A 26,988-nucleotide genomic window follows, 5' to 3' on the forward strand; every position below is an offset into this window, starting at 1 on the left:
AATTATTGGTATGTTATCAGAAAGAAAAAACTTGAGATTTTTTGTTTTCATTATATATAAAAATATTTAACCCTCAGTAAAATTGTAAAGTGTTTTATTTTGACAAAGGCATTATTATATTTCACTTGCCTATTATTTAGTTCAACTAATAATTAATGGAGATAAATTTATGACTTAAAAATTATGAAATTATTAAAATATCAAACATTTGACACATTGGAAAATTAATCTTTTTAGAAGACTCAAAAAGATTTAAATAATTTTTAAAATAGAAATATTTTGAATATATATTAAATACATTTTAGCTATCTTAAACAGGCAGTCTGAATATAACACTCAGGGTTATCATATAAATGTTACGTACTGGGCAGTCTAATGTATGAGTATAGAAATAATTTTGCTTATATACGTGTTTTCTTGGTGTCAGTTTTTGAAATATTGCTTAATGTTACTTGTCTCTTTCTGAGTATAATGAAGTGAGGCAGGTTCAGCATTTCTATTTTGTAGAGTGAATAAGTGAAACCTAGACAGTATCAGCCTTCTCCCAAGTGGCTTTCTTTTATCCCACGGAAAGTTTTCATTTGTTTGACATGTTTTTAACTACAAATAAATGTCTTTACTAGATATAGGATTTCTTGGTTATCTGTTTATTCTTGAGTGAGTTTTGGTGTTTGTGGTTTTTGAGGAATCGGTACATTTTATCTATAATGTTGAATTTATATGTAAACAGTTGTTTGTTGTATTCCCTTATCTTTTAATGCCTGTGGGGTCTGCAGTGATAATCCTCTCTTTTATTTCCAATATCAATAGTTTGTATGTTCTTTTTGTTTCTAATGTTGTCATATATTTTACTTTTAAGTAGGTTATAAAGACAGAATACAGTGTTACCATTTTTACTTTAAATCGTCTTTTAGAGCAATTAAATACTTAAAAAATTTTGTATTCACCTTCATTTTTTTCCATTTCTAGTGTTCATTTCTTTATGTAGCTCTTGGTTTCTTTCTAATATCACATTCCTTTTGCCTAAACAACTTCCTTTGAAATATGTCATACTGCATATCTACTGGTGATTACTTCTTCCATGCTTTTTTCCTTCAAAAAAAATCTTTATTTTTCATTTTTGAAAGTAAGTTTTTGGTGAGTATAGAATTCTGGGTTAACTGTTTTCTTTCAGCATTTAAAGAAATCATTTTATTGTCTCTTGGCATGCATATTTTCTGATGTGATGTCTTACTGTAATTTTTATCTTTGTTTCTATATATGTATGTAATGTGTCAATTTTCTTTGGCTGCCCTCAAGATTTTGTCTTTATCTTTAGTTCTTATCAGTTTGAACGTGATGTGTCTAAGTCTGGTTTGCTCAGTTGTTTATTTATATGTTTATGTATTTATTTTTGGCATTTGTCCTGATCAGTATTCTCTGACTTGTCCTGTATCTTCTACTTCTGGAGTTTCAATTTCACATATGTTATACCATTTGATATTAATCCCTGTTCTTAGATGCCCTGTTCTAGTCTCCCCATCCCCTCCTCCCCGCCTCCCACCACACTTTTTTTTCTTAGTGTTTCAGTTTGGGTAATTTTTATCTATTGACCTATTTACAGATTCATTTTTCAGCTGTGTAAGGTCTACTGTTGAACCCATCAAAAACATTTTTCATTTCTGTGATTGTGGTTTGTTTGGGGTTTTTTTCCTAGCATTTGCATTGATTCTTACAGTTTCTGATCTTTGATAAAATTCCTATCTGGTCATGCATGTTGTCCTCCTTTTTCTACCAAAGCATTTAACATATTAATTATAGTAATTTAAATTTTTCTGTCTGATAGTTCCAACAGCTGGGTTGTGTCTAAGTCTGGTTCTGCTAATTGCTTTATCTTCTGACAGTGTACTTTTGGTTTTTTTCCTTTGCTTTTTCTGTGTATGTTTGGTTGAAAGCAAGACATAATGTGTACGACTGAGATAAATAGTATTTATATCTGAAAATGAGCATGATTTTTCTCATGTTGGGCCATTAGTGTGGGATTTGGTCTACCTAGTAGTGAGTTGACTTGGGTTGTTGTTTTTTTTGTGTGTGTGTTACAGGGGCCTCTCACTGTTGTGGCCTCTCCCGTTGCGGAGCACAGGCTCCAGATGCGCAGGCTCAGCGGCCATGGCTCACGGGCCCAGCCGCTCCGCGCCATGTGGAATCTTCCCGGACCGGGGCACGAATCCATGTCCCCTGCATTGGCAGGCGGAGTCTCAACCACTGCGCCACCAGGGAAGGCCAGGGTTTTGTTATTTTTATCACTATGGTTACCCTCCATATACTGCCAAGTTCAATTCTTGTAGTATTTCCTTGCGCTTAGGGTGGAAGTTATATTACTGGAGGTTTTTTTCTCAGTATCATTGCTCCACACTCAGTTTTAGCCTTTCCTTGTGAGACTGAGCCACAGAGGTTGTCTCTCTCTCTCTACACTCTTACCTTTCTTCCAGCAGTACTGCTGTTGCTTGTTATTTGATGTTTGCTAGCCCAGTGGTGGGTGCTGGGGATTGCTGTGATGTTCTCTGTTGTTCTCAGGCTCTCAAGCTGTCTCTGTGTCTCTGGGTCTTGAGAATAGAAACGTTTTCTTCCATCACCCAGTTGGCCCTGGGGACAACAGGGTTTGCCTGTCTTCTTTCCAAATACATAAAAGCATGGACATGAAGAAAACTTACGAATTCATCATTTCATAATATCATCCACTGATTCTTTCCCGATGCATTCATACTTGAATAAATCATCAAACTCTTACTTTCCTTTGATTGCCCTGTTGCATCTGTGTCAAGTAAAACCAACCTTTTCTTACATAAACCAACTTTCTTAAGTTTATTTTTTGTTAAAAGAAAAAAAGCTTATGCTAAAAATTTAGTAGGCCATAAGCAGAGTTAAAGGAAGCCATATTGAATGGAAGACCACATAGAACAGTTTTGGTCTGGTACTTCTTTCAAATATATGTGATGTGGATAGTCCCTCGAATAGACCCAGGTGTTTAAGTACACATGTGAGATGGTGGATAGCTTGAATTATTCTTCAAGATTTTGATCAGATGGCTTGTAGTGGAATCAACGTTGTACCCCAATAATATTTTCCTGTTGTCACTTTTTCATTTGTATAGTTTTACATTTCCTCTTTCAAAATTAATTCCTTTCATATGCTAGATTGTATTTGGAATTCATATTATATGGTGAGTTTCTAAAACAATCTCTGTTCTGCTACCATGTATATTCTATACACTGCAACATTTTACTGCTTTTATATCCTAACTATATATATATATATATATATATATATATATATATATATATACCATAACTCTTCTCCTGTAGTCTGATGGTTAGTGTAGTTTCATTATAACTAAGTAGAGAGGTAAGAGAGAGAAGGTGGGTACAGATGCCTTTCTCTTTTGTTGCTTCCTTCAAGGCTATTAGGAAACACTTGATAGCATGTTCCAGGAATCTTTATATTGGGAACAAAGATTAATAAAATTATTTGCCTATCCCCAAGGTGTTCAAAATCTAGTAGGAAAATTAGACATGAAAGAATTGTAATCCAGTAAGATAACTACCATATTCCAAGCATATCAGGTATGGTAGGTACACACACGAGTCCTCTCAGGGTGACTTTATGGTGTTTTTTCTCTCTCTTTTTAAAAATATTCTTTTCTCAATTCAAACATACACATAATATACAAAATAGAGGTCCCCTGTGATTCCACTAATGAAATGGCAAATTAACCCTATAGCCTATTTCTGTAAGACTACTTGGGGCTATCCATAAAGAATTTCTAAGGTTTTTGTTTTTCTTTTTTGTTCTGTTTTTATTGCTTTTTGCTTTGTAACTTTTTCAGACACTTGAGAGTTTCAGACTTTGTAAAATTACTTTTTATTTTTATCGAATTAAAAGTTAAAAATTTGTGTGGCTAGTTTATCATAAAAATAGTAACTCATCTCTCTCATCCTTTTCCATCCAACTCTTCAGAGGTAGCTATTTTCAACTCTTTTAGCTATTTGATGAAATATTTATCTCCATATTTCTAAATAATGTAACCATATTTTTGTTTGTCTTTTTTTCAACTAGGACTTACTGTTACAGTAATTAAGAATTTGCTTCTCTAGACCACCATCCCTACTTTCCTTTATCCCCCCAACCCCAGCATCCCAGCCGTGGCCAGAATTAGAATGAGGCAAGTGAGACCTCACCTCTGGCAAAAAATTCAAGGGAGCTACAAAAAATTCAATAATCAGATAAATATTTTGTTTTAATATGTTTAAGAATAAAAATTAATGAAGAGTAATACATAATGAACATAATTTCAAAATTGTAATTAAAGGCAGCATCCAGCCTTGTACTTTTATGACCCTGAGAGTCAATGCACATGGGGGACACAAGAACAACAAGGTCTCACTTCTGCTTTTTTGATGGTCCTTGTTCAGTCATGAGGGAAGGTGACAAGTTGTTTTCATTGTTTGTAGCTTTACATGGTACTGCTAAGTAAAAGGTAAACTTTTTTTTAATTAAAAATACATGTTTATATGATTTTTTAAACAATATTATTAAGGGTACTAAGGTAAGTAATACAAATTTTATTTATTAATATATTTGACCTTTCATAAATAAATTTGATGAAATGTGAAAATTTTCTGAAAAAGTATTTTCTTACCAGGAAACTTTATACTTTCTTCACTTAAAACAGTGATAATTTACTGTTACTCACTTGTTTATATAAAAAATATTTTTCACTACTTTTTTTTCACCCCATTGGTCTGGAAACCTGGTATGTAGTTTTCTGTTGTTTGTAATTATTGATTTTTGTATTTTTCATATAAATGTTTATGGAGACCTGTTAAATATTATAATTTATATGAACTAATTCATATAAATTAATTATTATATTTAACTGAATGTATTAATTAAAAATAAATATATTTAAAATTTATACTAAAATTCTTAAAAATAAATATGGCATTTAAAAACTCAAGTGATCCATTGTTTAGAAAAAGAAGAAAAATGTATGCATCAAGAAATTGATCAAAATTATAGGGCACAGTAACAGGTTTGGTAGAAAAAAATATTCCAGCTACTTAAAATGAAATCTCTAACACTGACACTATTAGAATAGAATTACTATGAAATATAGAGTTAAATAAAGAATTTTCTTTGAATTGTGCAAAAAAGATAAGATAATGGCATGTTAGAAATTTCAGAAGCTAGTGAATATAAGCATGTGCAAGAAAATAGAAGATGCTATTTGAATTAAATGTTTAATTCTTCATCATGGTCACCTGTTTCTAATAAAGTAAAATGATTTTAATAGAGCAGGGGACCATCCAAGAACAAGATGCAGATTGTAGAGTATGTGTTTCACATGGTGGGCAAAGATTTTCAAAAGATGGGTCTTTTAAAAAATTGTCTAGTGGTGAGTTAATTCATTGTGACTGGCTCATTTATTCCAAAGAATCTTTGTCTTTAGTTTGTGTTTCCTGTGCATTCTTTTTAGCAAAAATTACAACAGAATCAAATATTTGCAACTCAAAAAGTGGTTTCAAAGATTGGAAAAATTTAAACAGAATTTGTGATAATGAAAAAATCATATTTCATCATGATGATTTTTTTAAATGGAAGTGTTTTTTAATGTATATTTAGACTGATAGTTTAATAGATGATGTTTTACAGAATGTGATAAAATATGTGTGAGTGACTTTACATATTGTATGTTTCGTGCAAAAATAATTTATTTCTCCAAGCACAAGAAATTATTGGAAGCTCAGATGCTGGAATGTTCTAAATTCAGTTGAACTAAGGACATTAAAATCATACAGCTAATGATTATAAATATATGTTTCATTTGTGTAGTAAAATTCAAAGCAAATATATAATGTTATTAGGAAATCATGTTAAATCTGAAATACTAAGAAGAATAAAAGAAGCAAAATAATTTTTCTTACTTTTTGATTATAAACCAGATATAGTACATCATGAATTAATGTTTATGATTACTAGGTATATTTACATTAAGAATGATGTCATTGCAAGAGAAGAAAGTTTTGACTTAATTGCAACAAAATGAAAAACTGGATTAATTATATCTCATTAAAGCTGTTATTTAAAAAAAAAAACTAGATATGGTCTAGCTTATCACATTATCAGTAAGTTAGCAAGAATTGATGCTTATGTAAGAAAATTGTCCTGGCCAGGATATGATAATGGAATAGATAAGGCACATGTATACAAGTGTGTATAAGCCAGTATTTCTCCCCCAAAATAATTATGCCAAATTTATGCCTTGCCCAGCTCATAATCATAATTTAATACAAAGAATGCTGCATTTGTGAATTCAAATATGATCATTTTTTTTTAGTATTGTACAAAGGATACATATTTTAGGACTGGGGTAATACAGTGAGCAGATGGAATATTCTTGTCAATTCTGAAAACAACATTAAAATCACAGATACCTGATGGGCATCAAGATTAAATGCAATCAAGATACTTGATACTTTGCACACAAATTAGAGATGTGTATCAGATATGAAAAGATATATCAAATGTCAGAATACATTATATTGAGATCAAAAGCATCTTGTTACAAGAATATTACAGATTTTTACACATTATCTATATGGGATGGTATTTTGAACAAAGTGGCAAAAGTTTAATAAAGCTTTACAGTTAGAAAGCATGACCATATATAAAGTTCTGTGCTTAATAAAAATCCTATTCCTTTCCTTACCACAAGTGAAAGTAATTTTGAAAGTGTGTTCAGTGAATGTAAATCTTGAGCAAGAGATGTGAATATTCTTCCTGAATTTGAAAATAAGTGAAAAAGAAATTGGAAATGCATGAATCACTAAGTGAGAGTATTGATAATTATGGGAAAAGTGCTGATCAAGTAGACATTAGGTTATAAATGACCTAACTTCATATTTGAAACAGGTATATGAAAAATTAAATGAAATCTCTTCAGATTTTGAACTTTTAAACTGGAGAAAAGTTATTTTCTATAGATTACATCTGATTTACAAAAAGCAGCTACTGACCCAGTTCTTAAATATTTTGACAATTTAAATGCTATAGAAATTTCATGTGGAATTGTTTAAAGCAATATACAATATTAATAAATTGTGATATAATGTAAGCCTTATATTTGGGTCTTCTAAAACTGATTAACAAAGTGGTGTTCAAAATTTTAAAACAATACCAGCCACAGTAGCATCCTGCAAAAGACGTTTCAGTAAGCTGAAGTTAATTTTAAATTATTTAGACTTGTCACTTGGTCAAGAGAAATTGCCAAGCATGGCAGTTTACTTATTTGAAACAAGATAAGAAAAGAATTAGACTTTGAAAATGTTATTGATGTGCTTGCTTCCACTAAAGCCAGAAAAGTAAAATGATAATAAATTCTGGTTTTGGTAGGCATAAAATGTTTAAACTTCAACTACTATTGTGAGTTTAATATATCTACTTTTCAATATTTTAAAACTACTTTAATGTTCTGGGGGAAAAAAACTTTAAAAAATATACAGAGAGGAGAGTTGTGGGAAGATGGCACTGTAGGAAGTACCAGGAATCTGGCTCCCCACCTAGACAGCAATTGCACAGATTGAATCTATCTGATATAACTATTTTGAAGCTCTAAAGTCTGTTGAAGGCTTGCAACTTCCAGGCGAAGACTTGGAGAGTGAATTGCAGTTAATTTCCATCAATTTAAGCCCTTAGCACTGTAGCAGCCATATGGCAGGCAGCCGTGCACATGTTCCTGGAGCAGCTTGCACACAACTTATGGGAGCCAGAGTGGGCAAAAAAGACCTTGTCCTCCAGATACTGGGAATCTGATTGCTGCTTCTTATCAAGGAGTTGCAGACAAAGAAGTGGGCACATTATTGTTGCACCTCTCCCCCATTGTTGCAAGCCCCTTCCCCTCCAGCTGAAGTGACTTCCAAGGAATTTAAGTGGACAGCCCTTTTTCTCCCTTCATTTTTCACTTTTCCCCCTTTCAGGAGTCAGATGTTAAAGACTAGGACATTCAAAAACAACTGTGTATGTGGGTAAAATTAGAAAGAGATTGCATATGCCCAGGGAAAGGCTCAGAAAAGACATACGAAGACCTTAAGTTTACACCTCAGGGTGATTTGGGAACAGAGACAGCCTACAACAATAAAAATTAAAATTAAAATAAAACAGGCAAATGCTGGGCAAGGGGAATAATCTGATTCCCAGAGTTACTACATTATTAGACTCAACTGTCCAGTGTTCAACAAAAAATCACAAGGTATACAAAGAAACAGGCAAGTATGGCCCATTCAAAACAAAAAAATATCAACAGAAACTTTTCCTGAAAAAGACATAATGGCAGATATACTAGACAAAGAATTTAAAACAACTGTCTTAAAGATGCCCAGAGAACAAAAGGAATGTGTGGAGAAAGTCAAGAAAACAGTATGTGAACAAAGTGGAAATATAAATAAAGGGATAGAAAACCTAAAAGAAACCAAAAAGAAATTCTGGAGATGAAAAGTGCAATAACTGAAGATGAAAAATTCACTAGAGGGATTCAAAGGCAGATTTGAGCAGACAGAAGAAAGAATTGGCCAACTTGAAGATAAGACAATAGAAATTATTGAGTTTGAGGCACAGAAAGAAAACAGATTGAAGAAAAGTGAACAGAACCTAAGGGAGCTTTAGGACACCGTTAAGTAGTCCAACATTTGCATCATGAGAGTCCCAGAAGGAAAAGAGAGAATATTTGAAGAAGTAATGACTGCAGACTTCCAAAATTTGATGAAATACATGAATGTAAACATTCAGAAAGCACAACGGATTCCAAGTAAGATGAACTCAAAGAGACCCACACTAAGACATGTTATAATTAAACTTCCAAAAGGTAAGGAGAATCTTGAAAGCAGCAAAGAGAATTGAATCATCACATACAAGGGATTCTCAATAAAATTATCCACAGACTTCTCATCAGGAACTTTGGAAGCCAACAGGCAGTGGGTCAGTATATTCAAAGTGCTAAAAAGAAAACCTCAAGAATCCTCTATCCAGCAATTCTGTCACTCAAAAGTTAGAAATTAAGACATTCTCACGTAAACAAAACTGAGAGAGTTCTTGACCACTAGATCGGCCCTGCCAGAAGTGCTCAAGGGAGTCCTGCACAGTGAAATGAAAGGACAGTACATGACAACTCAAAGCTCTGTGGCAAAATAAAGATCTCAATAAAGGTAAGTGCATGGGAAATTATAAAAGCTAGTATTTTGTAACAGTGATTTGTAGCTATACTTTTTGTTTTCTACATGAGTTAAGAGATGAATGCATTTAAAGAAAAAAGACAATTTTTTAGTGTAAAATTCAGTATCTCTAACTTTCGTTTGTAACTTCTAATTTTGTTTCCTGCATAATTTAGGTGACTAATGCATTTAGTTTATATCTAGGTATACAATGAATAAAGATGTAATTTTCTGACATCAGCAACCAAAAAGAATGGGGATGGAACTATAAAGGAACAGAGTTTTGGTATGTTATTGAAATTAGCTGCTATAAATTCAGATTAGAGGGTTATAACTTTAGGATATTACATGTAATCCTCAAAGTAACCATAAAGAAAATAGCTATAGAATATACACAAGGGGAAATGAGAAAATATTTTAAATATTTCACTACAAAAAAATCAACTAAACAGAAAAGAAGTCAGTAATGAAGGAAATGAGAGCCAAAAAAAAGTAATAAGATACATAGAAAACAAATAGCCCAATGACAAAATAAGTCCCTCCTTATCAGTAATTAATCTAAATGTTAAGGTATTAAACTTTCCAATCAAAGGACAGAGGTTGGCAGAATGGATAAAAAATACATGATCCAATTACATGCTGTATACAAGAGACTCACTTGAAATTCAAAGACACAAGCTGAAAGTGAAAGGATGAAAAAGATAGTCTGTGCAAATAGTAACCAAAAGAGAGTATTGATGGCTTTACTAATATCAGACAAAATAGACTTTCAATCAAAAAAGCTTACAAGAGAAAAAGGACATTATATATTAATAAAAAGTTTACTACAGCAAGAAGATATAACAATTATGAATACTTACACACCTACTGACAGACTGCCAATTTATATGAAGCAAGAACTCACAGAGTTGAAGGGAAAAATAGACAATTCTACAGTAATAGTTGGAGACTTCAGTACTCACAATAATTGATAGAATAATTAGATATAAGTAAGGAAGTAGAAGACTTAATAAACCTACTAGATTTGCAGACATACACATAACACTCTACCCAGCAACAACAGAATACACATTCTTCTCAAGTACACATGGGATATTTTCCAGGATATACCATATAGTAAGCCACAAATTAAATCTCAGTGGATTTTAAAAGATAGATGTCATACAAAGTATCTTCTCTGATCACAGGATTAAATTAGAAATCAATAATAAAAGGAAAAATGAAAAATTCACCAGATTTTAGAAATTAAACAATACACTTTGAAACAACCAATGGATCAAAGAAGAAATCACAAGGGAAATTAGAAAATACTTAGATAAGAATGAAAAGAAAAATACAACATTCCAAAACTTCTAAAATGCAGTGAAAGTGATGCTAAAATGGAAATATATGGCTGTAAATCCTTATATTAAAAAATGAGAGATCTCAAAGCAGCAACCTAACTGTACAACTTAAGGAACTAGAAAAAGAAGGAGAAACTAAATCCAAAGCTGGCAGAAGGAAAGAAGTAAAATTAGCACAGGAATAAATGAAACAGAGAATAGAAAGCAATAGAGAAAAGTTGGTTCATTGCTAAGGTCAACAAAATTGATAAACCTTTAGCCAGAAATACTTAAAAAGAGAGAAGACTTAAATTACTAAAATCAGAAATGAAAGTGGGTACATTACTACCATTTCTATAGAAATAAAAATGATCTTAAGAGAGTACTATGAACTCTGTGTCAACAAATTGGATAACCTACATGAAATGGACAAATTGCTAGAAACTCAAAACCTAGCAAGACTAAATCATGAAGAAATAGAAAATATGAGTAGATCCATAACTAGTAAGGAGATTGAATGAGTAATCAAAAATCTCTTAACAAAGAAAACCCCTTGACCTGACGACTTCTTTAGTGAATTCTAACAAACATCTAAATAAGAACTAATACCACTTCTTTCAAACTTTTCCAAAGTTGAAGAGGAAGAAATATTTCTAAACTCATTCTGTGAGGCCAGCATTACCTTGATACCAAAGCCAGACAAAGACAATACAAGAAAAGAAAACTACAGATAAATATCCCTTATGAACATTGATGCAAGTATCCTCAACAAAATACTAGCAAACAGAATTAAGCAATATATTAAAAGGATTATATACCCTGAACAAATGGGATTCACTCCTGGAATGCAAGGCTGGTTCAATATATGAAAATTGATCAATGTAATAAGCCACCTCAATGAAAGGAAGCAACAAAAACCACATTATCACCTCAATTGATGCAGATATGGTGTTTGACAAAATTCAGCACGCTTGCATGTTAAAAATGCTCAACAACCTAGAAACAGAAGGAAACTGCTTCAACATAATAAAGCCATATAAGAAAAACCCACAGCAAACATCATACTCAATGGTAAAAGACTAAAAGATTTTCCTCTAAGATTAAGAACAAAGTAAGATGTCCACTTTCACCACTTCTTTTCAACATAGTACTGGAAGTTTTAGCCAGAGCAATTAGTCAAGAAAAAGAAATAAAAGACATCTAAATTCGAAAAGCAGTAAAATTATCTCTGTTAGCAGATGATACCATTTTATATATAGAAAACCCTAAAGATTTCATACAGAACCCTATTAGAACTTACATTAACTCAGTAAAGTAAATAGCAGGACACAAAGTCAGCACACAAAAATCAGTTGTATTTCTATACACAAGTAATGAACAATCTGAAAAGAAAATTACAAAACAATACAACTTTAATAGTATAAAAAAGAATAAAATACATAGGAAGGTACTTAATCAAGAGGTAAAAGACTTCTACAAAGAAACTATAAAACTTTACTGAAAGAGATTTGAGAAGACAAAAAAAAAAATGGAAAGACAACCCATGTTCATGAATTGGAAGACTTAATGTTGTTAAAATGCCAATAGTACCCAAAACAATCTACAGATTTATTGCAATCCCTGCAAAAATCCCAAAGATATTTTTTGCAGAAATAGAAAAACTCATCCTAAAATTTATATGGAAGCTCAAGGGACTTCAAATAGCCAAAACAACTTTGAAAAAGAAGAAAAAAACTGCAGCACTCAAATGTCCTGCTTTTAAAATTTATGACAAAGCTGCAGTAAACAAAACAGTGTGGTATTGGGATAAAGACAGACCTATAGACCAAAGGAATAGAATAGAGAGCCCAGAAATAAACCTTTGTATATATGGTCAAATAATTTTTATGGGGGTGCCAAGACCGATGGGAAAAGGACAGTCTTTTTAATAAATGCTGCTGGGAAAACTGGATATCCATATGCAAAAGAATTAAGTTGTACTCTTAGCCAGCACTATATACAAACATTGACTCAAAATTGATAAGGGACTTAAATGTAAGACCTAAAATAATAAAGTTCTTAGAATAAAACAAAGGACAAAAACTTCATGACATTGAAATTGATAGTGATTTTTTGGTTATTACACCAAAGGCACAGGTAATGAAAGAAAAAAATTGTACAAATTAATAATTTTGTGCATCAAATATACTATACAGTGAATAAAAAGGCAACCCATAGAATGGGAGGAAATATTTGCAAGTCATATATCTGATAAGGAATTAATATCCAGAATATATAGAGAACTCATAAAACTCAATAACAACATAAACAACCCAATTCAAAAATGCATAAATGACTTGAACAGGCATTTCTCCAAAGAAGATATACAAATGGCCAATAAACCCATAGATGTGCAACATCACTAATCATTAGAGAAATGCAAATCAGTGAGATACCACCTCACACCCATTAGGATGACTACTGTTAAAACAAAAACCAAAAAACCCACAGACACATAAAAACACACACACACACAAAACCACAAAAAACTCCAAAACCAGAAGACAGGTGTTGATGCTGATGTGGAGAAATTGAAGCTTTGTACACTGTTGCTGGTAATGTAAAATGGTACAGCCATTGTGGAAAGCAGTATGGCAGTTCCTCAAAAAAATTATATGATCCAGCAATTCCTCTTTTGGGTATACTGTACCCCAAAGACTTGAAAGCAAAGAGTTGAAGAGATATTTGTACTCCTATTTTCATAGCAGCATTATTCACAATAGCTAAAACATGGAAGTAAACCAAGTGTCCATCAATAGATGAAAGAATAAGCAAAATGTGGTATATGCATACCATGGAATATTCAGCCATAAGAAGGAAGGGGATTCTGCAATGTGGATCAACTTTGAGGACAGTCACAAGAAGACAGATACTATGTGATTTCATTTGTATGAGGTACTTAAACAAAAGAGAGAGTATAGTGGTGGTTGCCAGAGGCTGTGGGGAGGGGAGAATAAGGAGCTATTGTTTAATGGATGTAGAGTTCCAGTTTTACAAGATGAAAAAAGTTATGGGGATGGATGGTGGTAATGATTGCATAACAATGTGAATGTATTTAATACCAGTGAACTATACATTTAAAAACGGTTAAGATGGTAAATTTTATGTTATGTGTATTTTATCTCTTGTTTCTATATGGCTTGGCATAGCACTGATGTCAGCATAGTTAACATCACAGTTTTTGAGACCATTATGTATACTGAGCCAGGAAGTGTACTATGATTTTCTTTCCTATACTTCATTTTACTTTTCTGGGTAAAAATATATTTTTACTGATTTGTTTAGTCTTCTGTGCACCTAATGCGGTTTTTTAAAATTTGTGATGTGTTGTCTAATGTTTGGAAGTATTTTTTCTAAATGTTCACACATCAAAAAAAAAATTGTTGGAGGGCCTGGAGATCTTCTCTCCAATCTACTTTAGTTTAAACTAGTTGCTGTCTAAGCCTAATGCATAATTTGTTGTATCAGGATTTTACTTTGCCACTTTCTTGTGTTGGATATCCTGTTTCCTGAACTGTGAGTTCCTCTTTTCTTGTTTTACTCCTTATTTTGATGAAACATGTCCTCTAACAACTTCCACAGAAAGGTTGATTCTTTTTTCACTTAGTGTAAATTTAAAACTGTATTTACTCTAATGATAGTTTGGCTGAAGTACATAGAAAACATTTTTCCTATGCATATTTGAAAGTATTGTTTTCGTTAAATCTGATGCCATTTTTGGTCCACTTTCTTTGTGTTTATGTTATTTTGTTCTTTCTGGCAACTTTAATGATTATCTCTATCTCAGGTGTTTTGAAATTTCATATGTTCACCCATCATCCTTTTTTCATTCATTATGGTAGGAATTTGATAAGCCTTTGTAATTTTGGATATTTCTGTTTGGGGGAAATTTTCTTGTTTTATTTCTTTGGTAAATTTTCACTTTTATTTTCTCTGTTCTCTCTTTTTTTTGAAACTCCTATTGATCTGACACTACTTCCTGCATCAACTCTTTTGATTGTATGGCATTTTCTTTCTTGCCTTCCATCTTTTTGTCCTTTCATTCAACCTTTCAAAAAAGATTTTCTAAATTTAATTGCTTATTTTAGTTGCCATATATTTAGTTTTGAATTGTTCTTTTTATTTGTTCTTCAGTTGTTTTGTCTTCATAGTTGTTCTTGTTTAATGGACATAACATTTCATACCTCTCCAGGGATATTAAATATATTATACATATTTATTTTGTTCCCAGCAAAGTCTCTGATGTCTCCTAGCCTCTTTCTTTATTCTCTTGTTTATTTTGATCTGTCTGATGTAAAGAATGTCTTCAGTTGTGTGGTGATCCTTGGCTGTTCATAAAAGTGAAGTGCTAAAAAGTTTATCGAAAACCCTGTGTTTGGACAGGGACAGGGCTGCCTTGCATAGCCATACAGGTTGTGCACTGCAGCACTCCACAGGGTACAACCCTGTTATATATACCCCTTAGTACTCTCAAAATGTATTGATGTTTACAGTACTAGAAATTAAAAGTATGAAATTTTTACAATACTGTTACTTAAAATGGCAAATATTTTTCTGAAAAATAACTATTTGTCAAAACAAAAGAAATTTAGTTAGAAGAATGAAATTGTTTTATGCTTTTGCATATCTCTTTAATGTCTAGTTAAATAGAAGGAAACTGGATCCTCATGTTTCTGCATTCAATCTGTTGTGATATGTTATTTTGGTTGAAATATAAGAAAAATACCCAGCCTCATCTAGTACTTTAATCTTTTCAGATAATTGTGATTATTCTTTTTTATGACATCAAAAGTAGACAAGTGAACTTTTTCTTAAAAGGTTTGTTGCAATGTGGAATCTGACTCCATATCACTGAACTTTTTGTACTCTATTACATTAAAATCTATTGGTCTGGCTTACACTTTGATTGACTCTTTTATCCATGCATGATTTTATAACAATGTGCATTTAGTCATTTGGAATATATTGGTTCACAAGTTACATAGATCTTCTAAGTGTTGACATGTTTCATTATATAATATCAGGTAATCACATTCATTAATATTAGCATTAATCTCATGAATAGTGGATACAAGTTATCCTAAAATTTAATTTTTCCTTGAATTTTATTACTGGCAACAAATTCTGTCAGTTGTTTTCTTTGATGTGACATGCTCACTTTGTCAGTTTCAAAGAAAATGTCTTCTAAATACTCAAGTCTAAATATTCATAGTTTGACAGTCATTCTTTAAAATAAAAATCATGTTCCATGAAAAAAATGTAGCTAAGTTCAGCGTGCAACTCAGTCACAGACCCAAGTGTTTTTAGTGTGCAATAGCAGTGCTTTGTGCATATTTGGTATTTCATTACACAGAATATTAAAAAGACGTGCACTCAGTGATTGGTATTTAATAAAATTAATTTTACTGCTGGTGTATGCCAGTGGAGAATACAGTGACTGCTAGTACAGTTTTGGTTCTATGTCAGTGCCTTGATTTGAGTTAAGATGCCAGCATTTTTACTCACCACTGCTTTAGTACCAAGAATTTTAGCCTCACATGCCTCCTGAAAGTGTTTTGGAGGCCCCATGTGTCTGTGAACCACACTTGGAGAACTGCTGACATGGATTATATTGTGAAGGTTGCCTCATGGATTGGTGTGCTATACAGCCTGCACAGTCTGCATGGTAATTGTTTAGACTTCAACATAGGAAAATCAGTTGCTGAGCTGACTGATTCTTTGGTAGGGAGGATGCTCTCAAAGTCTTTGAGGCTGATAATTTTCTCCAAAGAGGAATCTTCTAGATTCCAGCTGCGGGTGGTGGAGTGAAGAGTGGTTCCTCTGGCTGCTAGCATTCTGGGAGCCAGGCAGAGAGATAAATGTGGGTCCCTTTTTTCAGTTTATGGACCTCTACTAAATTTTTCTGTTTTCTTTCAGTACCTCATGCCTGCCCTTTGCCATTCCTGGTGTTCACAAGTCTAGACTGTCTCCAGTTCACAGAGTTAACCTTTGGCCTAAGTGGTAGAGGAAAGGATAGGTACCTGTTGTGTGAGTTGGGGAAAGAGCATTTAGATTTCTCAGCAGTATTCATGCTTCATTTTTACCTTTTATGTACTGGATAGTATACTGAATTTCTCCAAATACCAGATCTCTTATGTTCTCTGGGAAAACTGATTCTCTTTTCCTTGCACTCCCAGCTCAGACATTTAGTTGTAACTTCCTCCACACTGTGAAGTCAATTTCGATTCCTCCAGCCACTATCCATCTAAAAATTTGTTGAAATCTCTTTGACAGTTAGTATGCTTTGATGTTTTCTTGGTCTTTATGAGTGAAAATATTTTATTTCTTTGCCCTCATTTTAGCAGGGCTTTTGGAGAGTGAGGAAATGTTACATGTATGTGATTAATACACCATATCACTTTCACAGATTTGAATCAATCACTGTTGTGGCTGAACTGGACCTAGATTTGAAACTTCACCACTTACTGTAGTATTGCCTTTGGTTTTCTACTTAACCCCCGCAGTCTTTATTCTCATTTGTAGAAATGGAGTTTATAATATCTAATATGAGGATTAAGTGATGAGATAGTGAATGTAAAGTTCTTAACATACTACCTCATGCATCATATATGCTCAATAATTTGTTATAAACTGTTAGGCTGGCCTCTGGCTTACTGAGGTTTTTGTGTATTCTTTCCTCACCAAAAAACATTTCAAATAAGCAAAAATATTTCATTTATCTATTGTTTAATATTACTTGGTTTGACAATGGAAGGGTTACCATGGCTCCAAATATAAAATCATAATTTCATAAATGTTTTATCTAAGTACCTGTATTTAATGTGTGTATAAAATACTGTGGATGATGCTTTCAAATTCAAGCTGTGTTTTACTAGTTTTCTATTCAAGTAATTATAATTATGGCCCACATTTGAAAGAATCTAAGGAAAGCAGGTATTGTTACAACTGGATAACTGTTTCATGTCCTTGATTCAGAAGGTTTTGGTACACTGAAATTCTTACAAGTTTTTTAAAAAGCAATTTTTGAAATCATGCTTTTAGTTATGAGAATTATTTTAATACATACTTTAAATTGAGAAAATTTTTTTCTCTTTCTTTAGTATACTAGGTAGCACACTTAAGTTCTTTTTATCTAGAAAGTTTAGTATAATAAAAGTAGTTTACTTTAAGCTTAGTTTTGAATATAAAAGAAAATTATTATTAATAATTTCAGGAACTTACAAGACCTAATATGGCTGAAGGAGAAACAGAAACATCAAATTCTGAAAGGTAAATATAAGGAAAAACTGAATCTCATGAAATTCATGTATATAAAATGATACTTGAGCTGTGTTATATTTCAGTTAATTGGCAAAAGGCTATTTAAATTTTGTATATGGTGTTCCTTTTAGTAATGGCTTTTAATTAAAATAAAATTTTGAAATATTAATGTAACAAATATACTACAGATCCTTAGTTTTGAAATCTTAAACATGTAGAATACATTTTATAAGTTGTTAAATTTTTTAAAAGTACTTACAAGTAAGTAAAATGTTAACAGATTTTAATTGCCTCTATTAAATGAAAATAGTTACAAGATGCTACAGGTTATAAGGTGGTGACGATTCTTGCAAATAGTTAATTTTAATATCTTATTTTTAAAGTATTTTCAAAAAGCTGTAAAGCTACTTCTTTGGTGGGATCCCAACATAAAAGGTTCAAAATTCAAGTATTGGTTTTTAAAAATTTAATGCTTGGGCTTTCCTGGTGGCGCAGTGGTTGAGAGTCCGCCTGCCGATGCAGGGGACACGGGTTCAAGCCCTGGTCTGGGAAGATCCCACATGCCGCGGAGCAACTGGACCCGTGAACCACAACTACTGAGCTTGCGCGTCTGGAGCCTGTGCTCTGCAACAAAAGAGGCCGCGATAGTGTGAGGCCCGCGCATCGCGATGAAGAGTGGCCCCTGCTTGCCACAATTAGAGAAAACCCTCCCACAGAAACGAAGACCCAACACAGCAAAAATTAATTAATTAATTAATTAAAAAAAAAAAACCATGCCAGGGAATCCTAAAGGCCTTCTAATTGATAATAAAGAGAACTTTTAAAAAAATAAAAATAAAAATTTAATGCTTGAGTAGAACACTGCAGAACACGAGATTTCACAATTTTTTTTTAGCAAAAGAAAATCTAACATTCTAATTAGAACTTTATTCCAGCTAAAGGTGATTTTGTCTTTTAGATTAAGTACTTTCCCCATTTCTATCTTTATGCTGTGTGTTTTATAGTAGGCTGCTTGTTAACCTGATGAGATTAATCTATTGCCTCTAAAAAGAAAATTATGGAATAAGACCTTTTGAAGATGTTTCTTAGACTTCACTAGAAAAATTATCTAGCCCTGGGACTTCCTTGATGGTCCAGTGGTTGAGACTTCACCTTCCAACGCAGGGTGGGGGTGTGTGGGTTTGATCCCTGGTGGGGGAGCTAGGATCCTACATGCCTCACTGCCAAGAAAACAAAACATAGAACAGAAGCAATGTAACAAACTCAATAAAGACTTTAAAAATAGTCCACATAAAAAAAGAAAAGAAAAGAAAAATTATCTAGCCCTTTCTTCACCTAGCATTTTTCCTAGAATTTCGGTTGGGAAAAGTTAACAAAAATTCAAATAAGGATTTAGAAAAAGCAGACTAGTCACATCCATATTTTTTAACATTTTCTGTAAATTATAGTTAGTTTAATAAGATCTGAACAAAAATAAGAATTTTATAAATTTAAATGAGGGAAATATAATTTTTTGCAGATGATGTAATTGACCTGTAAGGTCCAAGAAAATGAGCTAAGAATGATTGAAATTAATCAGGGTATTAATTAAGGCAGCTTGGTGTAAAATTCAGAATCTTTCCGGTATACCAATAACATGTGATTACAAAATATAATGGATAAAATTCACAGTAATAACAAGATGAGTAAAGTGCAGCATCTATTTAGAAGATTTTGAAGAAAAAAACTTACTGAGATAGAAAATAATATATTAGTAACTTACGTGATAGGTCATTTCCCAAATTAGTTTATGGTTAATGAACATTTAGTTGAAAATCCAAATTGGATTTGATTTGGAAACTAGTGGTGTTTAAAGTAAGATTCATATTTTTCTACTTGTTAATACCATAATTTTAAAAATCACAGCTGTGTTAGATATTAGGTTGTTTCTGTATTCACTATTTTAAACATTGTTTTAATGAGCATCCTTGTACAATTATCTTTTACTTTTTCAAACTATTAGGGAGAAGAGTAGTAGAATGTAGGTGATTTGACCTATTAGATAATAAAGTACAATGTTAATTTCTAATTGTTAAAACTGTGTGGTATTGGCCTGTAATAGTCAAAAGACACATCAGAACAAAATAAATAGCAGAGAAACAGCCTTTTGAATATAATTTAGTAAATAATAAATGACTATCTGATAACATTGCTTTGATATTTGGGCAGTTCATTAGGAAAACGTCTAAATTCCAGGTGGATTAATGTAAGAACTAATATAAATGTAATCATAAAATTTCTTTTTATTAAAATAAGCATTGTTACATCTACATAAGGGACTGGAGAGCCTCTTAGAAATCTCGTGTTTCTAAGACTCACAGACATAGAAGACAAACATTATGGTTACCAAAGGGGAAACGGGGTGGAGGAGGGATAAATTAGGAGTTTGGGATTAACATATACACCCTACTATATATAAAATAGATAAACAACAAGGTCCTACTATATAGCATAGGGAACTATATTCACTAAATAGTTTCTGTTAACACACCGGGGTAAGAGTAAACACATAGACAGGTATACACATAAGCATATATGTATGCATGTTTTATATTTACATATTTTTTTAGGCATGTGTTTATGTTTTTATAAATTAGGCTGTTAAAAAATCAATAAAATGTTTGTGAATGCTTAGTTGATTTTGCATAGGGAAAACACTCTAAGCCCAAGAGGACATATAAATCATAAAAGAGAAATAGGGTTTTTTCCACATATATTCATTCCTTATTTAAATGACTCTTACGAATTAATAAGCACACTTACATTTTAACTAAAAATAAGCAAGGGTATGAACAGATAAAAATAATGATAACCAGAACTAAAACAATGAATAGACTCCTCAGGACTCCTTTTAATATGCGACTATGGAGTTTCTCACTCTTTTGCCCAAGAACATGGCCACCTCCTAAATTGTAACATCATGGCAAAGACCAGGGAGCTCAATTTTCTTTTTTTTTTGGTGGGCAAGTGTGCCTTTTTTTTTTTTTTTTAGAGAATGTCTTTATTTTAATAGTGTTCAAATACATTGTATTATAAAGAAATAGATAATAAATAGCTTTATTTTTTCAGTAAACAAGATGAAGCTTCTTCAGAGGAAATAAAAAATGGATGTGATGTGCATTTATTCGAAGGCTCATCAACAACAAAATGTGAAGAAGGTGTATCAGGTTCAGATAAAGAAAATGATACCTGTCTTGAAGACCAGCAAACTGGCTCAAAGAATATCTTCAGTTATGATTCAATTATTGATGCAGATAAGGTGGAAAAGGAAAAACAAATAGAGCACATTTGTCAGGAAACAGAGTTGAAGAGGTGCCAAAGTTCAGAAAACCTCATTGCACGTGATCAGATTGAAGATTGCAATGCCAGTGAAGCTAGATTTTCTTCAAAGAATATTAAAGATTTGCAATTAACATCTGGTGATGTTAGCATTGATCAGTTTTTGAGAAAAAGAGATGAACCTGAATCTGTTAGTTCTGATGTTAGTGAGCAAGGCAGTATTCATTTGGAACCTTTGACTCCATCAGAAGTGCTTGAGTTTGAAGCCACAGAGATTCTTCAGAAAGGTAGTGGTGATCCTTCAGCCAAGACTGATGAAGTAGTGTCTGATCAAACAGATGACGTTCCTGGAGAAAATAGCCTTAGCACAACAGAGACAACAGGAGACCTGGCAGATGAAAAAGAAAGAAGTTGAAATTAATTAGGCATTCTAAGTTTTAGTGTACCAACGATAAGAGCATTTGGAACAGTGCTATCAGGTGAGCTCAGTGGTGCTGTTGCAGAGTGCAGAGATAGAAAAATGTGAGGGAGGTCATTCATACACTTTACCTGTATATTCAACCTCGGTTATTAAATCAATTCATTAATAGCATGATTAGTATGAATTTCCAAGAAGTTTTTAAGACATGAATAAGATTTTAATGAAAGTTAAGTTTGCAATGAAAAAGTCTCATTTATCAGTTTTCGAGGTTATGGAACCTGGTGGTCAATATGAATTGAATATTAGAATATTATTTATATTAATAAAGCTTTTGAAATTTCCATCAGTTCTAAACTAAAAGTCCTTATTACCTGTACATCCTTTTCAATTAACTTAAAGGAAGAGATTTGGAAACCACATACCTTTTGGGAATAATTGATTTAAAATAATGGCCAACTGGCTTTGTTAATGAAGGTTTCATTTTGAGTATGATACTGGTAAATGGAGCATGTTTAGAATGCTAAATTCATTGATCTAATGAGAATTTGGATGAACATAAACTTAATTTTGGATATAATATTACATTCCAGACTGCCAGAAGCATGTAAACAGAATATTTGAATCTGTGTACCTCCATACAAGTGTTAGCCTGCCAGGCTGTAAGCTTACCTTAATTAAACTTTCAGTGAAAGTGAAATTATTAAAATAAAAATTTATATTTGTGCTTTTTGTCAGTGTGTAAGCTGTGCAGAAATCCCTTGATGTACTAGTTGTATAAAGTAGAAACCCACTGTTGAAACTCCTGTAGCTATTATGCTCTTAATATTGTTTTAATGATCTTCTTTAGAAATAGACCCATAAAAATGGTCTGGAAACCAAACCAAAGTATGGATTAATGTAGATATTGTAAAGCAGTAAACTGAAAACATGTCCTGGCATGAATTCAGCCATGTTTAAGTGACTTTTTCTGTAATTGTAAAATAGAAAATTCAAATGGGACCTAAAGCAGGATGTAAAAAATTGGTTTGGGATATTTAGCCTAATTTATCCATAAGATGGCTGCTAAATTGATTTTTTCAGTTTTTTATCATATAGAAAATAATAGATATAGAAATGAATAATATGAGTAACAGTAGTTTGCTTTGACGTACTAACAAACTTTTATTTAAAATGCTACATTTTTACTTCTTAAAATGTGCTTTGAATTCTTAAAATTTTGTTTCACTGAATGTTAAATGTTTAAAATGGCTATTAAAATTCTGCTGTATATAGTAGTTTTTGAGTAAATATTTGCAATAAAAATCTGTCCCTGAATAATTTTATTTTTCAGAAAGCTGCTTGAGTCGGATTACCTTTGGCGCCTCTAGAAATTGTATATTGCTCAAGGAAATTTCATGTTAAAGTTAGTGGTAGATTTTATTCCATATTCTTTAACTGATGCATGATTTATTTTAAATTGAGACTTAAAGTACAGGGGGAAGAACTGCTAATAATTACAGAGAATTGATTTGCTTTACAAATTCTTCTACTTCAAGAGAATTATAATTTAATATTATAGTTTTCTATCTGCTCAGTAAATTAAAGAGGCTAAATAGACAAAATATTTTATTGACTTATTTTCTTGAATATTTTTGAGGGTGGGGGAAAATATTTTTATCTTTCCTGCTCCCAAGAAAAGATGGGATAGAGGGACTTATTAACTGTCATCCTTCACCTTGTTGAAACATAAATCTATAGCAGAGAAGACTTTTGGAGTAAAGGGAAGAAAAAGTCTGTGTAAGGACCATTTTCTGAATCTCATTCAATTAGTTGCCAAGGCTGTTACCTAATGCTTCAAAAACCTAGAGCACTGTACCAAAATAAGTCTCTAAGTGACACTGTAGTCCCTTGTGAGCTTTGAGTAGTTCCTTCTCCTGCCCCTATATATTTACAGTAGTGGTACTGAAAGTACCTGATCAATGAATAGTTTATACCTATCCACTGTGAGAAAAGGAACCTGTACCAGACTATAAATCCTTCATTGAGAAAGTCTAGCAATGAAAACAAAAAAATAGTTGAAGTGAACATTGTACTTGGTAACATAGTTGGTTTCTGTTTTCACATAATCTCCTTATCTCATTTCTGATCAGGAACAGACAATTCAGGTATGCAAACCAAACCTTTGAGTGGCAGTGCTTTAGCACAGTGGTCAGCAGACTTTTTCTCTGTAGAGCCAGATAGTGAATAATTGTGGACTGTGTGGTCACAATTATCCAACTCTTCCTTATAGCTTAAGAGCACCTATAGACAATATGTAAATGGTAGCCTGTTTGTGTTCCAATAAAACTTTATTTACAAAAACAGAATGTTGGTTGGATTTGGCCAGGGGACTGTAGATTGCCACCACCTGCTTTAGAGTGCTGTTTTGTCCAGGCAAATTGTGCTCAGGGACTGAGATTTTCTTTGCCAATAACTTATTTAACACCAGTTCACTGTGAGAATTATAATTTATAAAAATAACATTTTGCAAGCCGATACCATACAAGATAATGTCTGTTAACTAGCTAATAAAGAAATAACATACTCCAAACTAATAATAGATTGATTACACTATTGTTCTAGGCAAAGAGGAGATGAAAGAAAGTCCAAATTTAGTTGAGGTGTACCTTTCCAGGAATTGGTTGTCTGTAGAGTCAGTCCTTCCAACTAAAAGCTGGGTATCAGCTGCCAGCGTAGGTCCCTTGCTGCTGGGGCACGTAGCTAGGGGGTGACAGTACCGGTGTCGGTAAGCAAGCTGGGCTGTTCCAAATGTTATGACTCCAGGGACCATTACATGACTTACACCATTGCCTACCAGGAGTAGCCTTGCCAAGGCAGGAACAGATGTCCCTTCTCTTCCTGAGACTGCTGCACAGTTTAACACTGCTGAGGACCAAGAGTGGCCTGGCCATGGCAGGACCAAGTGTCTCAAGATCGTCACAGAGCTATGTAAGTCAGCAAAAGAGTAGCCTTGCCCAGACTAAACACTCTCGGTAAGTCCTCACAAATTCTTGGTATTTAAAGTTTAAATGTCCATCACTTGATAGCTGCTCTTCCATATGTTCGTATTGATTATCCTCCCCAGCGGCACCCCTTAATGGCTGAGCTGCTGAATACTTATCAACAACAGCAGATGTTGATGACATCATCCTGGCACAGCTTCCTTAGTGTAAACAAATTTACCTGTAGATCAAAACAACTTCACTTAAGTCATAAATAAGTGGATTTGAAATCATAACAAACCAATACACAACAAGCAGTTAGACTTTCTTGATTGACTATGAAAGCCAGTGATGCACTCAAGTGACTCTTTGCCTAAGAACTAACTACCAAGGTGCCTTACTATATTATAGTCTCCTGTTACCTAACAACAGAATTACGATTGATTACATGTGCAGTTAAGAAACATTCATTTTGTGGATGCACTTTTAATTTACGTTGAAAATCTGAATGCCATATTTATTTATGTTATTTCTTCCCCTTTGTATCTCTCCAATGTTTTAGGGAGGAAATTGTAATTTTTTTCACCGTATATATTTTTAAAGAACTATTCTAAAAATTTTTTAAAAGGAACTGACAAGATATGAGTCACCTTGTTTTAGCTGTAAGTAAAAAGATATCTGGGCAATTACTTGTCTGAGGTTACAAAGCCAAGATTTGAACATAATTTGATCTGATTCTGAAGTTAGTGTTTTCTACCACAGCTATAGTTCCTAGCATTTATACTGAATGTCCCTTTTTAAAATATATCAGTTTTTGCAAATAACCCTTCCATTGATGGTACTAATTACAGTTTTATTTATTATTCCTACAGTGATTATATGCATATGGAATGGAGGACCTCTTAACCTAAAGAAGAGGACCTACTGATCTCTTTTACTAATAGGAATTGAGGAATTTTACCTCAAGAGGAGGGGTTAGTGAATATTCTATTAACAGGAAAGACAGCATGTGATTTAAAGATACACTTTATATAATAATTATAAATGTTTTGACATCATTACATTTTTTTAGGCTTCTGTAATGTCATTTTTAAACTATGGTTGACATGATCATTTTTGTTCCATCAAACTTGTTACTCCCGGATCACTCACTTGTACTGACTTCAGTGAATTAGGACTTTTGTATGTATATAGGCACTAAAAAGAATTGCAAGTGTTTCATTTTTACTAGATTACTATAACACTGACTTGTTTTTTCAGCTAAAAAATAAAACACAATTTACCTATGTCTAAGCATTAAAAGAGAAATGATTATTTTAAAAATATTGTTTACTAATGAGGCATATCTGCCAATCCATGTACACAAAATGAATAGTCAAATAGATTTTTTTAAAGTCATGGTAACGTTTAATTTTCATCTCAAAATCTATAAACTCCAAGATACTTCACTTGGATCATCTTGTAAGGAATTAAACACATCTGTAGCAGCATCTGTAACATCATCGAGGGATGAGGTGTCCTAGGTGAAATTACTTTTACAGTTAGCTAAAGGTAACTTTTAATTGCTTTTTAAAAGTATTATAAAATCACTTTTGTTATTTAAAAGAATATACTATGCATAATTTAGTCTTCTTTGATGACACAGAGGGTCATCATTATGAAGATTTTTGGACCAAGCTATAAATGAAGCTGTAGCTGCAGATGTTAATGGCCTGAATAACTGCTGATCACAGAGGTGACCTTGGATTTTGGTTTACAGAAGTATTTCAGGTACATCTAGGGTCGCTTGACTTTTCCAAAAACAGAACAGAAAAACTGACTACATTACTCACCCAATTCAACCTCTTTTTTAAGATGAATTTTCCCTCCTAAATACTAAGTAAAACCTGCCATTTGTGGAGAATTTGGTAACTATAAACTGTAGTTTTAAGCTTTCAAAATATTTTAAGCATTTATGCACTGCCTTAAAAACTTGATTTTTAACTGCTCTATATCAGGGGCTAGCAAACTATGACCCACAGTTGGCTACCTATTTTTGTAAACAAAATTTTATTAGAAAACAGCCATGTCATTTGTTTATATATTGTCTGTTGTAGCTTTTGCACTACAACAGCACAGTTGTACATGACAGAGGCCATATGGTCTGTAAGTCTCAAGGATTTACAATCTGGCACTTGAAGAAAAAGTTTGCCAACCCCTGCCCTATATATATATATATATATATATATATATATATATATATATATATATATATATATTTTTTTTTTTTCTGTACACGGGCCTCTCACTGCTGTGGCCTCTCCTGTCTCAGAGCACAGGCTCCAGACGCGCAGGCCCAGCGGCCGTGGCTCGCGGGCCCAGCCACTCCACAGCATGTGGGATCCTCCCGGACCGGGGCACGAACCCGTGTCCCCCCATCGGCA

General features: G+C 32.8%; 1 protein-coding gene across 10 annotated transcripts in view; it reads left to right on the forward strand.

The window, feature by feature from the left end:
* The window catches only part of ZNF280D (zinc finger protein 280D), a 291,340-nt gene extending 264,620 nt beyond the window's left edge, over positions 1–26,720 (forward strand). For 8 of the 10 annotated variants that reach the window (XM_060294220.2, XM_060294222.2, XM_060294223.2 and 5 more), the window contains 2 exons: positions 17,820–17,875; positions 20,975–26,720. In XM_060294220.2, coding sequence (XP_060150203.1) covers positions 17,820–17,875; positions 20,975–21,599 — 681 coding nt within the window. In that variant the 3' untranslated portion in view covers positions 21,600–26,720. The remainder of the gene's footprint in view (positions 1–17,819; positions 17,876–20,974) is intronic. The other 2 variants (XR_009562987.2, XR_009562988.2) reach the window with 2 other exon arrangements.
* Positions 26,721–26,988: the final 268 nt, after the last annotated feature.

The sequence above is a fragment of the Globicephala melas genome, chromosome 2, assembly GCF_963455315.2.
Source record: "Globicephala melas chromosome 2, mGloMel1.2, whole genome shotgun sequence".
NCBI classification, from domain to species: domain Eukaryota; kingdom Metazoa; phylum Chordata; class Mammalia; order Artiodactyla; family Delphinidae; genus Globicephala; species Globicephala melas.